The 15,873-nt window shown below is 45.6% G+C and overlaps 1 protein-coding gene across 1 annotated transcript in view; it reads right to left on the bottom strand.

Annotated features, from left to right (window-relative positions):
* LOC112554820 (fibronectin type-III domain-containing protein 3a-like) overlaps positions 1-15,873 on the bottom strand; it is an 87,327-nt gene that overhangs the window by 24,663 nt on the left and 46,791 nt on the right. The window contains exons 3-5 of the mRNA XM_025222873.1: positions 10,533-10,702; positions 6,447-6,648; positions 433-579 (exon numbers count right to left, since the gene is read on the bottom strand). Coding sequence (XP_025078658.1) covers positions 433-579; positions 6,447-6,648; positions 10,533-10,702 — 519 coding nt within the window. The remainder of the gene's footprint in view (positions 1-432; positions 580-6,446; positions 6,649-10,532; positions 10,703-15,873) is intronic.

Here is a 15,873-nt window from a genome sequence, read left to right as displayed (position 1 = left end):
TCGTAATGAAGTATTGTTGTTGAATTTTCTTTTTAATTATGTACATGACCTTGCCCGCTGAAAGAATGATTGCATTTATATTTGAAGAAAAAAAGTTTAATTGCATACAAAGTCTCCATCTTCCCCATGAGCATCATGGCAAAAATGAAAAGAGCAGGTTTGGGTGCAGATCTTTTTAAAATCAATGCTCTCAACTCTTTTTCGGGTGGCGCAACGGTTAGCGCCTGTCACCAAGACAGTGAGGGTTGGCTGTCTTGGGTTCAGCTCTCGTCTTGGGCAAGCTGTTCTTTTTCTGCATGTAGGCATCAGTTTACAGGGTTGGCTGCCTTGCTGTGATATAGCCTTAGTTGCTGGCTCGGCGTAAAATACCATCCCCCACCCCCTTACACACACCACCACCACTCTCGCCCGCTTTCGCTCGCATTACCCTACCCACCTCCACCCCGTCTTTGCCTGCCTGGGGTCGAGTCTGTTGTGTGTAGAAGTTCTCGGGAGTCCGCCGTTGCTGAAGTCTCTTACGCACTTTGTTTCTCTGTCGAATGTTCCGGTCCTCCGGTGAGTTGAGCGGTGGACTGGCACCTTCAACAGACATGAGCACAATATCAATAACAATACAACATCAATATAACAATAACAACATCAGCACAATAACTATCAATCCTGATTTGTTGTGGGCGCGTTTAACTTGTCTCTCTCCTCTAACTCACTGCACACACAACATTTTTAACGACCGAAACTTCGGGGTAAGGAAGGGTGGGAGGACAAGCCAGGTGAAAACGTGATACCTGCTGAGACATCTTTCAGAATTCAGCATTGTTACAGCTGAAAGAGTACATCAATCACCATCACACACGATCCCGACAACGGAATAGGGTACAACGTTCCTTCCTGCAGGGAAGGCGAGGAAATCTGTTTTTGCAGCTGAACTCTGACACAAGCAGGACACGATCGCAGCGGGTCAAACGTCAGTCAGGTAGGTACTGGGCCCCCCCGTACTGACAATGACACGGCTCGCTGGGTGAAAAGACGCCTACGGTGACATGACAAGTGTTTACAGCGCTTGGCAGCACTCAACCACGAGGCTAAGGGGCCTGGCTGACATCAAAAGCAGAAGAAGGACGATCAAAGACAATCTCCACCGCCTTTCTAGCTGACAAACGCCAGGCCACGAAGCATTTTCACACCGCAGGCCACCCACTTTTTTTCCGAAGCTGAAGCCCAAACTTTCAGTAGGGCCGTGGTGCATCAGGACCGCGCCTCAAACACGCGGTCGCCCTGATAGAAGATAAAAGTGTCGTTAAGGACCTCAGTGATAACGTCTCCTCCTCCTGTCCCCAGGGAATACAAGCGTTCGATCCCAATCGAAAACAATGTAAAGACATTCAGATGCACACGCTTATGACATGTCGAAGACGAGACTGTCATCCTGAAGTTTTAAAGTCCAAACATTGCCATTTTCTTGCTAGTCGTGTAGAATTGAACATCACTGACAGATAACAGGGACAGGTCATCTGATAAGGCAAAGTTAGCGATAGACGTATCATGTGACCCAAACGTGTGTCAATCACTAACGTCCCTGTTGTCGAATTTGTGTCAGTGGCAGCTTTTTTACATATGAAAGTCATGTCCAACGACTGCCATAGTCCTATATCGTTAAAGGTATGTAGAGGATATCTACACATACATACTGAACTCTTACAACACATCCCCTTAACTTGCCTAAAGTTATGCCCAAGCGCAAAATAGTCAAGCTAGTGTTTTCCCCCTCCTCGTCCGCACAAACACCAGATTGTAGCCGTAAACAATAATGCTATTTCGAGAAATCAGCTTAAAAGAACTTGCAGATGTTCTCAGAAAAAAAACAACAACAGAGTTTCGGTTTACCGCGAACAGCGATCACAACGGAGGGTGGGGTAAGGGTAAGCAACAGATATTGCAGTGACTTCAAAACTGTAACGGCGTCGGCCTCGTGTTGCATTTTTTTTTTTTATGACAAGACACACGAGCAGAATGAATCAAATCAACTCTGCATTCAAATCCAGCAAACTGACTATTCCTTGCAATGGATCTGCTTCCCGATAAATCTGATCACGGTGTTCTACAACATGACCTATGTGCGGAAACTCGTTAGGGCAGTGACATTCTCTGTAGTAGATAGCCGTCAATTTACCTTGCCCCCAACCCGCAACAATTAGCAATTATACGTAGCTGTATACTTGACAGGAACAAGGGATCACAGAAACTTGTGATCAAGGATTGTACAAATCTCAGTTTTCATGAAGTGATTTTATGTGACGTAGGAATGTAACGCCGACAACATTCAGAAGCTGGATCCTCGTATCTCGCATCTCTTCCACAAGCCCCTCGGGTGGCGTGTTCCTTCCCTCCTCCAAACCTCGGGTTTGATCAAACATCGCACCGCACCACTCAGCCCCTGCTGGTCTGAGGGCTCATCGTGCACGCACACAACTGTTTAATTTACGCACCCTCGTCAACTCTCGTCTAAAGGTAATTTTTTTTGTGACCACAAACATCTGCCGTCTGCGCGCTGCTCTCGGACGGTGTACCGCGTCTTTGGAAGTGAGATCTCCAGCAAACTAGAGGCCACAACATAACGGACATAATGTTCTGCGTGGAATGTTGTCTGACATGAAAGTTCGTTGAGCTACTGCCCTCGTAGGTCAAGTTTACCTGGAGAACAAGCATTGAAAAAAAAAGGGGGCTACAACAGAAGGCCGCATGGCCCAAGTGATCTGCTAGAAGTGAACTGAACCACTCGACCCTGCGTCCTCGACCTGCATTAGTTTAATATTACGTAAGAGTACAAAGTGTCAACAGCTTTGAGCAAATAAGCAAGAGCTTATCAACTTGGAAGGAAATGATGGGGGGAAAAACGCTCTCAAACTAAGGTTAATGCGTAGACAGCTCTTCAATAAACGAAAACATATGATTGTAATATTTGTTAATCTGAACATTGCTTCCTTCGGATTTATGCCACATACAGATTCTGTTAACACTGCATAAGTCTGGATTGGGACACACATCATAAGCATAATACTAATGCACGCTCGTTTAAGAGTCTAATACTCAGCCCCGAAGGATGCCCGAGGTCAAAGATGTTTCTGCTAAGCTGTCCCTAAACAAGCAGGGTCTGGGTCCTACCCAGATGATTCAAAGCATGCTGGAGAAGAAAGCCATATACCCATAAACACTAGCGAGGCAGCTAAAGCGAATACTGACTTTATTCTGTAATTCCGTGAAAACGAGGCTGACTTTCACAATGTTTTCAGTGCCTGTCTGTCTGACAACCGAGGGCTTATTGCTCCCGCACGTCAAACGAAAAAAAAAAGCATCCCGAAAACCCGTAATACAACCCCACAGTCTTTTTCTCCCAAGAGGCAGCTAGAATTGAATTTCCCCGTTTTTACGCAAACACAAGGTCCTCTCTGAGCTACTAGGCTAAAGGCTGGGAAAAAAGCTAAGTATTCAATAAGGAAGCAGACTGTTAGACGTCGGAGGCACTCGCCGAACTGTTTTTCTTACAAATGTTTTACTCTTCAGGGACTATTACATATCGCAATCTAATTACTCCAGTCTTATTTTTTGCTATTTTGTAATGAATCCGATAAGAAGGATGATCAAGCTTTTAAAAAAAAAAAAAGTACGTGAAAAATCTAAAGTTAGGAAATGTGCAGATGTTTCTTTCTCTGACAGACCGCAGGATGAACCGAATGGAGAATGATAATGAAGACACTGGAATTTGCAGCTGGCAACAGTTCCTTATTCAGAATCTGCTACAGGTACGATTAGACAGCAAAGCCATTGTCTTCTCTTCGTTATCCCCAGCTTGCGCGTGCCTTGCCGTCTTGTCCCCGACTGCCTTCACAGCGCCAAGCTTTGTTTTCTACCTGCGCGCTCGCGCCAGGTGTGCAGGTATGTACTTTGCAGAACGGTCCGGCATTCCAATGGCGTGACGCTGCAGTTGTAGCTATATACAGCAACAAACACCAATAAACATAAGCCACCCAGTCGTGCTTCCCTCCAGCCTGTCATGCTTACTACAGCTCAGATGGCAGTTGATTCCTGTCTACGAGAGGCCTCAAAGCGTCTTGTGTCCGAAATTAAGCTAAACGAGGCAATCTTACGAGGTTCTTGCCCTACGCGGTACCCTGGGAAAATAAATCTTGTTGTGCAATTGGGTCGAGAGCAGAAGTGCACTAGCCCCGTTATCCACGCTGACCTTTGACATGAAATGCGTGACTGCCCACCCTCATTGTCTTAGTGACTGTTGACCTCACCGAGTACCCAACATGAATAGATGTCCCGGATGAGTCGAAAGGTCAAGATGCTTTCCTGGCTGACGCCAGATGATTGTTCCCGGTTAATAGTAACTTAGCTTAGCTTCCGCCAGGTCCGTTGGACACTTCACAGAGAGAGATTGCGGTGGCGAGTGCACCCAGTGCAGGGTGGCTGTAAATTCACATCTCTCTCAAGGGTCTTCACCTTCTTACAATCACTCTCGGCCGACCAGAAAGAAGAAGCGATATCTAAATTTTAAATGTCTGGAGTTTCAGCGCTTTCCATCTTTATGGACAAGTACGGGTGTCAAGTGCATATATAAAGGTGTCGGTGATGACAAGCACATCCATCACGTCTAAATATTTAGGAAGAAATGAAAAGACAAAAGTTGTTTCCAACCCAGCTCTTCCGATATTACCATAAATGTGACAGTTTACATCAACTGCCTCCGTCCACAAGAAGACCTTTATTGATTCCCCCCTTATCACAACAAGGGGCACAGCTCAAACCAACCCCCAGTCCCCTGCTTGTTGTAGTGTGCCTAGCGCAGCGGGCGACATTGTCCACCAGCCACAGGTCACACGACAGGTCACACGGCTCAGACAGCGGGCACTGACAAGACAGGCCATCAGACAAAGGGTCTTGCGCATGCACCTCACATTTTTATGTACATCCGGGCAGCCTTGCTTTCAACTGCTCGGAGGGAACCAAAGTGGCCGCGAACAAATCTCCCATCATCAGCTCGCTAGTACACTTTGGAGCTTTTCTTCCTTGACCTCCTTTGACGCCATAAATGTCCACAGACACACCTGATCAACTTCCGGTCTCATTTCTCCAAATACTCTACATCGTAAATGCATCCATTACACACTCGATGCCTTTGACCTTTGCGGGGTCATGTTGACAGGTATGGATCTCCAGAACGATCGATGTTATTCACTCAGATTTTAAAAACTATTTAGTTTGTACCGAACATCCCAACTTGAAATGGAAAGAATGTTAATACAAATCAACAAAAATATTCTGATTCTTTCTTGATGCGTTTTGGGGAGGGACCTCTGCTTTATTAACCAATGAAAACGGCTGAAAATCATCTTCAAATAGTCATCTCTGTGTCTGTACCTGACCTTGTGTGTGTTGATAGACAAGTACCCCTCTACATGCAATCCCTGGTTTAAAAAGCGACCCGCAAAATCAGGGTGACCCTGAAATGCCGAAACTATTTCCATCCGACGACAGCCGCTCTTTCTTCGACAAGCAATAAAACAAATAAACCTGCGTGGTTATGCCAAGCTCAGAGAAATAACGTTTTTCCCGTTTTCTCTGCCAAAGAAAACATTTTCTCCAGTTGCTTTGGAACTGTCATTACAGAAGCTTGATGACTCATGTAAAATTTTTCTTTCTGTGGAGGGAGGCGATGTATCTTTTTGCCATGGTGTAATTATTTCACAGAAATATGACCAGATGAACTGCTACAGACAAGGGAAAAGTGTGTGTTGAGACAATTACATTATAAACTTTCACCATCCGGCAGGAAAGAATGAATTTGACCCGGCGGAGGGAGTTTAGTGTACTTATCGAGCCCGATGAAAGCGATGAGAAAAAAAAAATGAGCTGTTTTCTTTGGCCTCAGTCCTAATATCGGTCTAAGCCTTCAAGCACACTTCATGCAATATACGATTACTTAAGTAGTTTGTTGTACTGCTACTAGTAAACAAACATTTTTTAAATCCTGAAACAGGGTTTGGAAACATGTCCTGGAAAAACATCTTTAAAAAAATGTGTTGTGCACTTTCCGGTGATGGCGTTTGGCGATATATTAGTCCTGGCACAATAGCCTCCCTCTTGATAGGACAATAAACCTTCTGCGGGCGACGCGACAACGAGAGATAAATGTAGGAGGGAGGCAGCGCTGGCGAAGACGGTTAAATAAACGTTTCCGTTGACGTCAGGTGCTAAGTTTTATCAGCACAAATCAGCTGAGAAAAGAAAAACATCAAGGCGAGTTTAATTCATCAGGGGTTTTAATCAGCTAAGAACACACACACATAGAGAAGCGCGCGCCAGAAAATGAGAGAAAAAGAGAGAAACCATGAAAGAAGAGCGAGGAAAAGAATGAAAGGGTCTAACATACAGCGTATACTTACCGGGATGGCCTGGGATATGGTTGGTGCAGGCGTGAGAGGGTGCGGACGGTATATGGGGCATACCCGAATGTATGTGCGGGTGGACGCTATGTGGGGCAGTGTGCGGATGAGGGTGATGATGAGACGGGTACTGAGGAGGTGCAGAAGGGTAGTGATGAGCGTAGGGTGCCGGGTAATACTGTGTGGCGTTGCTAGGCCCGCCCTGCACACATAAGACATCAATGCATTGCCTATAAGCCAGTTCTCTAAGAAATACGCAAATCTGAATTAACCAGACTTGTTTACTTTCCATACTATCTACCGAAAAAGCACACTGCACAGCTTTAGAAAAGTAAATAATAATAATAAAAAAGTGGGGGTATCATATATCCAAAACAATCACAATACCAATCTTTGTCTAGCATACAGCTCAACGCTTTCTTAAGGATACTGCAAGAACCTGTCCCGAAACCCACATAATCTCTGGCATCTTTCTAACATCGTATCTCCACTTCCTGCAACATACATTTTAGCTTATATCGATATCACAATAGTTGTTTCAAATCGCGGAGGGGAAATACGCGATGAAAATATGGCCGGCTAAGTAAGTAGCCTGGTGGTCCGAGTGCTCATCTTTAGAGATCGCCGGAAATAAACACTGTCTGAAAGCGTAGGTGACAACGTAGGAATACTTCATGAAAAATGTGAATTAAAAAATATCACAACTTAATCTCTCTTATTCTGAGCACAAACACACTCTCCTTCTCTCTTCCCCTGGCAGATTAATTTTTAAATACAGTGCCAAAGTTACCCCCCGCGCAGCGTGGTACTGAAGCGTGACCACCACGTCCGGGAGGATGTGCACTCTGTGGAGGTGAAAGACTGTAGACCGCCAAAACAGCCAGTGCACGTGCTGTGTAGCATGCAACAAGCAAATCTATTTCCAACTTTCTGCACCCAGTAACCTCAGCTTGTGGGCGTGCCTGCACAATACTAACAGGCGGTTGTACGTCCTGCCTGTAAACACGTTGCTGTCGTGGGCCCCACTATGCTCGCACAGAGAGAAAAAGGCGAAGTGGAGAGCCTGAAAAGCGCAGCTGATTATTTTATATAAAGAAAGCCGCAAGTTGTCATGAAACAGGATGTGGTTCACCCTGTCTAGTACTGCCACATATTCAACAAGCACGTTTCGACAAGAACAAGCAAATCGACCCGATCGCTGTACATCAACGTCCACTTCACTTTCATTTCGCAGGCGGCGATGGGGGTACATGTGAGCCACAGACCCTGTCTACTCCACCAGGTGCCAAGTGCTGTTCCTTCATGCGAAGCGCAGCTTAGTTATCGGGACTGAACATGCGAGTCAAAGTTGTAATGTCAAAGGTCACAACGCTCGCGGAAGGTAAGGTCAGCGGCGATGAAGCGCAAGTTACCTCGGAATCTTGTGTTCCCACCGCCTCACCGCCTGCAGCAAGTCGACCCTGGGGTGGGCGAGCCTGCTTATTCCTCCACACTGTTTACGCCTTACGGATCACTTGAATTCAACGATTTTTTTTCTGTTTTCCCTCAGGCTTGATATTACTTTCGCTATTTATATTTCATTTTATTTTTATTTAGTGTAAAGGAAAAATCACTCAGGCTCACTTCCGTTCTAACAGACTGCGTCGCGCACAATGACAATAAGGAGGCTTGGGGAAGGAAGGACGGCGTGGGAGGTGGAAAGCACAAAACATGCACTTGAATTAACACTGGCAACTGACACTGATCCCATTTCTCGAATCCGAAGTCTGTGTTCTGCATTAATGTGTAAGAAAAGTTATGAGAAAAGGTTTTTGGATTTGGGGGCGGGAAGTGGGGGTTACTTTTCAATGTATCCATCCTCTATTCTAACGTCTGAGTTACAGAGTTCTTTCTGTGCATGCTGGAATGTCTCTCAAGAACGGAATGGGGGAATCGATCTAGATTTGGAAAAAATAGTATCTTGAGCTTTACTTGATCATTAGAAACAAATTGTACCCAACTACTCCTTTAATTAATAAAGCTTGAACCTAACCAGGTAATGGGGTTTAGTATTAGACGATTTGATCACTGAACGCTTTGCACTCCAGGCACACTACCTTTACGATTATCTAGCTACTATCTTTTTCAATACGAAACAAACCAATATGGTCAAAGAAAAATCAATGTTACTCTTCCTACCAATAAAAGAAAAATGAAGTTTTAATTCTCCTTGAGACAAAAACCTCGTGTGACTGACGCCCAGGCAACGCTCAGTGACTGTGGCACGAGACTGCAGGTTGCCGCCTCACCTTCTGAACTCGTGCTTCGTGAGCACAGCGACTGCAAGCTACAGTAAACTTCGGGTTATAAGTAGTTTAAAACCCTGCGATGCGGCTTTCTTGCGGGTTCTTCTGATTTCGATTAATTTTTCGACGAGTTCTATGTTAAAGCGCTAACAGTGTGGCTTATAAACAGATGTGCTCGATATAACCGAAACTTACGGTACTTTCGTGCCAGCAGTTTCAGGCCTTTCGGTCGGTTGGTTGATTTGATAAGTGTTTCCACTATTTTATGGAGAAACAGGTAATGTCACGTGAATAACCGCCGACGGCCAGCCCTGTGAAATGGTCACATTCAGCGTGAAGTGTGATTGGCAACGAGATGTGAGCCCGATCATTACAATCGTCAGTCGAGTGTGACAAGCTACCCGAGGGCAGACATACCAGCTAGCACTCACCTACTGCTGAATATGTCTGAGCGACCTTGCACCCGACCCCACACCCCTACAGGTCTCCCTGTGCCACCCCGAGTTGCCTCCATTCAGGCTTCCTTGCAAGTGTTTGTTACAATCTGTTTACTGTTTCTACTCACACATCTGCCTTTCCCACCTACAGTAACAACGAGCCTTCGGATTCAAAAGCCAGTGCCGGCTATCAGCTTCTTGACAATACCAATGGGTATGTGGGAAACATTTAGAATGTCTGACCACTCTACATTCTACCATGTTCTATATTCAAGAGGAAAGCATGTATTGGTGCTATTCACCTTTTAAAAAATTATAATTTACTAGAATGATATAACAAAACAACATGGAATTCTATGCGTCTTTAACATTAACACTGTTCGCTCCACTGCTTTATCGTCTTGAACGAAGGGTCACTCTAGACTAGATGCCCGTTCTTCATTCAAAGCTTTGCATGCTTTTTTTTTTAAATTACTGTTTTCATGCGTCGTTCACTCACCGATAACCATGCGGGCAATGGAGGGGGTTAGGGGAAGGTGGTGGTGGTGGAGGGGGGTCGTGCTTCAGGCAATTATTTCCCCTGAAATGCGATGGCATAATGCAAAACAATCATGCACTTACCCACTAGCAAATCGCATACAGACGCCCAGGATGTCCCAACTACGCTACTCTGCCAAACGTTTACAAAATAACTGGTACAGACTCCGACAGTAATCGAGGCAACGAAGGACATGCAACTACTGAGACAGTTAAACAGACTGAAACCTGTTGGGTTTGTTTGTTGTTTTTTTTTTTCGTTATTCTTGACAAACAAAACCTGCCGCCCTACAATAGTTAAAGATACGACAATCAAAAAATAAATGAATAAAATAATAAAAAGGTAGGGGATACAACAACAGGGTCAGGTTTACATGGTTCGGGAGAAGGACAGTACACGACCAAAGCCATGGCCACACTAGGAGCCAATCACTTACCCATTCCCACCCCCAGCCCACCCCTTCCCCGAGAAAGATGTAATTGGTCACGAACATGCCCCAGCTTAACAGCGACATACAGGGTTGTGGCCTACAACAGCCTAGGGGAATGGATTGTTGTTACCTGCTAAAACATGCTGTAATCACAAGACAGTGGAGGTGGTGGGGCAGTTAGGCGCATGCCACACAGACAGCCAGAGATAGATATATATGTAGGTCTATACTGCAGGCCGGTACATGACACGTTGCAGCAGGCTGGTAGTCAGTCACAAGCAGGCAGGGCACTAAGCAACGGGTTGACACGTGGAGCGAGCTCAGACACAAGTGTGAAGGGAAGCTTGGCTTGCACCACGTGTGTGAGCTGAAAAAGGAAAGAGGCTAAATACATACGTAATATCCTACCGTCAGGGGTGCGCCGGGCAGCGGCTGCGGCGACAGGATGACGTGCGTCAGTATGCCGTTCTCGTCGACGATCTGCTGCACCATGTGGCCGGGTGGCACCTGCATGGGCATGGGCACGGGCGGGCCGTTACTGGACACCATCCGCACGGTGGCGGGCCCTGGCGAGTACAGAGAAGGAAAGATTAACACAGGAACACATTCTATGTCTTCAATTTTGTTGTGCAAGGCTTTCCACCTGCGAAAATAATAATAAAGTTGATTTGTATAACGCATTTCCTCATTTTACAGCGATCAATGCTAGAACACAAACAAAGATATAGAGATATAAAATGCACATAACATAGTCGATAAAATAGTGACATCATCAGGCTCATATCCCAACCGATTTGCTGATAAGTTTACTGAATACCTTTATTTTGAAAACAAGTTAATAAACTGCTACAGAATGACTGATATGTCAGCAACATCTGTGTTGTATGAAACAAACTAGAAAACAAAGTTTTAAAAATTAGTCATCATGAAGGCTATGGCCAAAACTAACAAGCGCTGATGTAGGGCAAGAAAAACTGTAAAACTCATAACAATAAAAGACAGCTGCGTCAAACCCAGTACCAGAAAAAAACCCCGAAGAAAGTCTGTTTCATCATTCTGGCACCCAAGTTTCGCAGAACCGGAAACGCAGAAGTGAAAGTGTTGTGTCAGCATGGATGCCAATTACAATACTGTTTATCCCACCACACCACATCAACACACAGTCTTAACAGGACCAAGAAAAACTAGGGAGGGATCAAAAGCAGCCCAGTTGTAGAACTTTTTAACACCAGCCAGTCCTCTCTCTTTCTTCATTCTTTCCCTCTCTCTCTCTCCCTCCACCTCCTGTCATCAAGGTAAGAGCACTAACACTGCAGTAAGTAAACACACGCCAATCAGGCTTCCGCCTTTTGTCTGAGGTTTTGCCAGAAGCCTGCACGCGCCTGACGTTTGCCCCAGTCTATGGGCGTCGCCCAACGCACGCGCACATGGCCCGTCTCACCCTGTCCCTTCTTGAAAACAGACGGCAGAAAGTTCAAAATCCGTTAGTTTATACTTCCGTGTAATCTCGTACTATCGTGATGCATCTGTAACAGGCCTTGGAATTGAAAGACAGGGGACAAAGTCTGCAGCGGACGAACAGATCGGAAATAGCAGACTGACAGAGCGGGCGTGGCTATGTGTAGACAATAACAACAGAGAGTGGTTTATGTAGGTAAGCGGTCTACCTGTTTAGCTTCAAGGTGCGTAGAAGCAGGCACAAGTCTGACAAGTCCATCTTTACCAACAAAGCATACTAACAGCTTGGCCATGGCGTGGTGCCAGTGCGCAATACTGCAAGATCTGGCAAGGAGCTCCAAATGCCAGCACCCTGTTTCTGGACGGGACAAGTCTGTCCTCGCGTGTATTTTTAAACTTAATTTCCCTCTCCGCGTAAACAAACGGGATTTTATCAATGATTCCAACTCCAGTGTATTAGCACCGAAAGGCGGCCAACTTTAAATCTTTTTTTTTTTTCACACAAAACATTTCCTGTACATATAATTCACGATTTTGGCGTCTGAAAATGTATTTCAACTATTTAAGCCTGATCTTCGAGCTTTCACGCTGTTAGATAAAAGACATGAATCCCTTTGTTTTTGTTGGTCCCATCCTTTCGCCACTGGCCATTGTCCTGTCTGGCATGTCCTTTTTGAAACGTCCTTAATTCTTTCGTTGATCACGGGAGAGTGGAAGATGCAATGTTTACGACTTTATGATATTACATTAACAGATCCGTTCTGTCGAGTTCGTCCTCGCAAAACTCGCCAACACACTGCTGCCACCCTATCTCACGACTGTTTCCAACTCCAGCCACAGCGAGTTCACACGACTTCCGATACCTTGTTTCCTCCCTGAGCACTTGCCTCAATCTTGTCTTTTTTCCCTCATTTCCACATTAAGCTTTCCATGCAGAAAGAATGGAGGCATCGAAGGGAAAGTAAAGACGATGTCGGAGGAATGAGAGAAAAGCAATCAAAGGAAGCAGGATGATGAAGGATGACTGACAACGTATGCAAAGGGGGGAAGTGAAGAGGGAAAAAAAAAAAAACAACAACAACAACAACACCAAAACAACAACAAACTTGTTAACAAGTAGTACGGATTCTCTATGTCAGCTTTTTTGTTTCACCCACTTCGCGCGGTCCTGATACTCCAACCTGCTGTCATAATGAAGGAATTGGCAGAGGATGAGTGCGTGCGAGATGTGTGCGTGTCCTGCAGAAGAAGCTGCACGCGACATGATGGGCACAACATGGGAGTCTGACGTTAATACAGACTTTAATGTGAGGACCGTTGGCTGATGGGGCCATGAGTCTCTCTAATGCTAAATACATCGTGTCACTGCCGCCTCAACAGCTCAGTGGGGACCTCCGTGTGGTGTCTACAATTTGCAGCGACATCTACTTTACAGATGCACGTCAAATCACAACAGCAGGGGAAACAACAATGCAAAGCCAATACCGTCCATCAATATGGTGGCATCAAAGGCATTCTCCCCGAGCCCCGACTGAAGTGATTAAAGGTGTCAACCACTCAGTCATGCCATCCGTTATGTAACTGACCTAAAAATAAAGCCGAGAAGGACTTTCCAACCACCAGCTTTCAACGTTCACCGATAGTGCTTTTTAAAAAAAAAAAAGAACGATGTTGATCGTTAACATCTGTTATTGCCACATCTGTTCAACTTTCCCTCGTTGTGTCTATGGCCAGCTACCACTTTTAAAAAAAAAACCTAAGTAGTAAGTACTAAATGTTTGTTACTATATGTTACATTCATTAGAATTGTTGTGCACAATACACTGGCTTAAAAAGATGTGAAAACTTCCCACTTGTCCTGTTGTGGGCCATGAGCAGCTGTCATCGAGGACTGGGGTAGGGACTTACAGGAGTATGCCGACTAATGCTCGTGCGTGCACAAATGAAGATGTGCGCGTGCACTGATGCGATTACTAAGCAAAGCCGCCCACAGGATCAAAAGCCCAGAGAAGGAGGTAATGCACTGACAATGTTGTGCCAGCTCAACAGGCGTTAATTCGTTATATCATAATCATGGAAATGTTATTTTCGGACAAGAGATACACAGATATTTTTTCATTTGCTATGTTTCTGAGTTGCAAAAGACAAAGAAGACAATAAAGACAGTAAGCACAGAGAAGGGAAGAACAATTTATTAGGCCTACGACATCTACTGTCCGCCACTCGTTTGCATAGAACAGCGAGAGAGACAACAACGGACTAAGGTTTCCTGTGTGACCTACTCTCATCAGAGACTCGGGCAACTCTCGTGTGCGGATGTGACGACACTTCTTCCAGTCTACACAGCAGCTGCGTCGTCTGCTTGTATGCAGCATCTACCCCGACAAGAAATGTGATCTGCGTCTGGGTGTCGGCTAGCCGCCATGTTTGCTGACGCTGACTGGTGTTGGTTATACACGACTCTAGCCTTAAAATGTAGCACTTGTTTACAAGGCCAGCTGCTTTGCTTTAGTTGCTGGCTCGGCATAAAACAACCACTCACTCCCTCGCTTACAAACATATCCTTAAAGAAAGGGGACATTTTCCTCGCTTAAAATATCTTTTTCCGATGACAACAATCGCTGAAATAAACGAGATGAGATGGAGAAGGAACAGTAGCAAAAGGCGACATACAACTGGCAATGAACTGAAGTGGTAACGATGGGGACAACGATTCGATGAAATGCGATGAGCCTTTTAGGCTTTCGCAACGAGCATCTCGCCTTCAAGCAAGCAACGTTGCACAGTACTAAGGTGACATCGGGTAGTTGTGATGAGATTTGGGGTGGTTGGTGCTGAGGTGATGTTGAGTGGTGAGAGGGGGGATTGGTGTTTAGGCCGTCAGCAACTAAGGCAATATTACGGCAAGGCAGCTAATCCTGTAAACAAACAAATGCCACATGCAAAAAGAACAGCGTACTCAAGACGAGAGCTGAACCGAGAAAATCCAACCCTCAGTGTATTGGTGACAGGCGCTAACGACACCAACTCTCTGGTGGTGAGGAAACGGCGGTGGTCGCAGCTGCGGTACGAGTGGCGGGGTAACATGAAAGTGTTTAAGGCACCGGGGCCAAAAAACAAAGAATGAGTACAACACGGTGTTTACGAGCATAGCAGGCACTTCAATGGCCATCGTAAAAAGTCGTGTGGACCGATCAAACATTCGCCCCGTCTGACAAATAAAACCTCTCTATCCCGCGCGCGGGACACGTGGCACAAAGTTCACGTCCACTTTACAGCCGCAGTGCCTTGGGAATTCAGGGAGTTAACCCTCCAGACGCTCACTAGGCCACGCAGACAGGACATCTTGCCAGGAACGATGGCAATCTCAGAGGCTGGCAGGGAACGGAACGGGAAAAATGCTACCAAGGATTGCCTTTTTTTTTCTTGCCCCTAACGCCTGTTTTTGTCATTACTCCTTCCAGGAGACCCTCCCATCGTTTTTTTTGTCTCCCCCCAACCCCACTCACACCCCAGTGGGAAGCAGAGGTTGTTACCACCCTCCCATCCACCCTCGTTCCCGCCGAAACAGATGATAAAATCGTCTGTTTACCTATCATTGTCAGGGAGAACCCAGGACACTAGAGAAAGTGGATACATCCTGCACAAAGGGAGGAGAGAAGGTTGCCAAACACCGGGACCACATGATACCGCTGCAGCTGGCATTCAATGATGCAATACTTCATGGTCACTACGGTCTTACGCAATACTTATGGCCTCGTTTGTGGCCACGCTATTTTTAACACAACGACATCCTTAACTCGTAAAAGCCAGTTTCTTGTACGGAAACCTAAGATTTCAATTTAACGAGCTCGTTAAATGCATTAATGATGGGGTTGGGGTTAGTCTCTTCTTGCAGACACCGATGGAGCCGAGTAACGACAGTAACAAAGGCATCAGCATTCCGCACACTACATCCGAGTCGTCTTGCCCCTGTCTTCATTATAGCAGACAGGTTGCAACAAAGAAAAACATGATTTTAGTTCCTTCGTTATAAACGAGGGGCTTATGCCGTATGATAGGTCAGCGATTTGCTGCCAACGTTCGAGTTTCCGTTAAAAAGAAAATAAAAAATGGAGGACTCAAGGATGTAAAATTCCAAAGTGAACAAGCGCGTGGGCGCGCGCACACACACATGCAAAGATACAGAGAAAGAGAGATGGAGAATGCCATTGTGCATTGAACATGGAAAGATCAACAATCACTGATATGCCTTTTCCCGACTTATCTCTGCCATGTA

Source organism: Pomacea canaliculata, linkage group LG14 (genome assembly GCF_003073045.1).
Source record: "Pomacea canaliculata isolate SZHN2017 linkage group LG14, ASM307304v1, whole genome shotgun sequence".
NCBI classification, from domain to species: Eukaryota; Metazoa; Mollusca; class Gastropoda; order Architaenioglossa; family Ampullariidae; genus Pomacea; species Pomacea canaliculata.
Note: the sequence above shows the minus strand (reverse complement) of the source record. Positions and strands in the feature narration are given on the sequence as shown.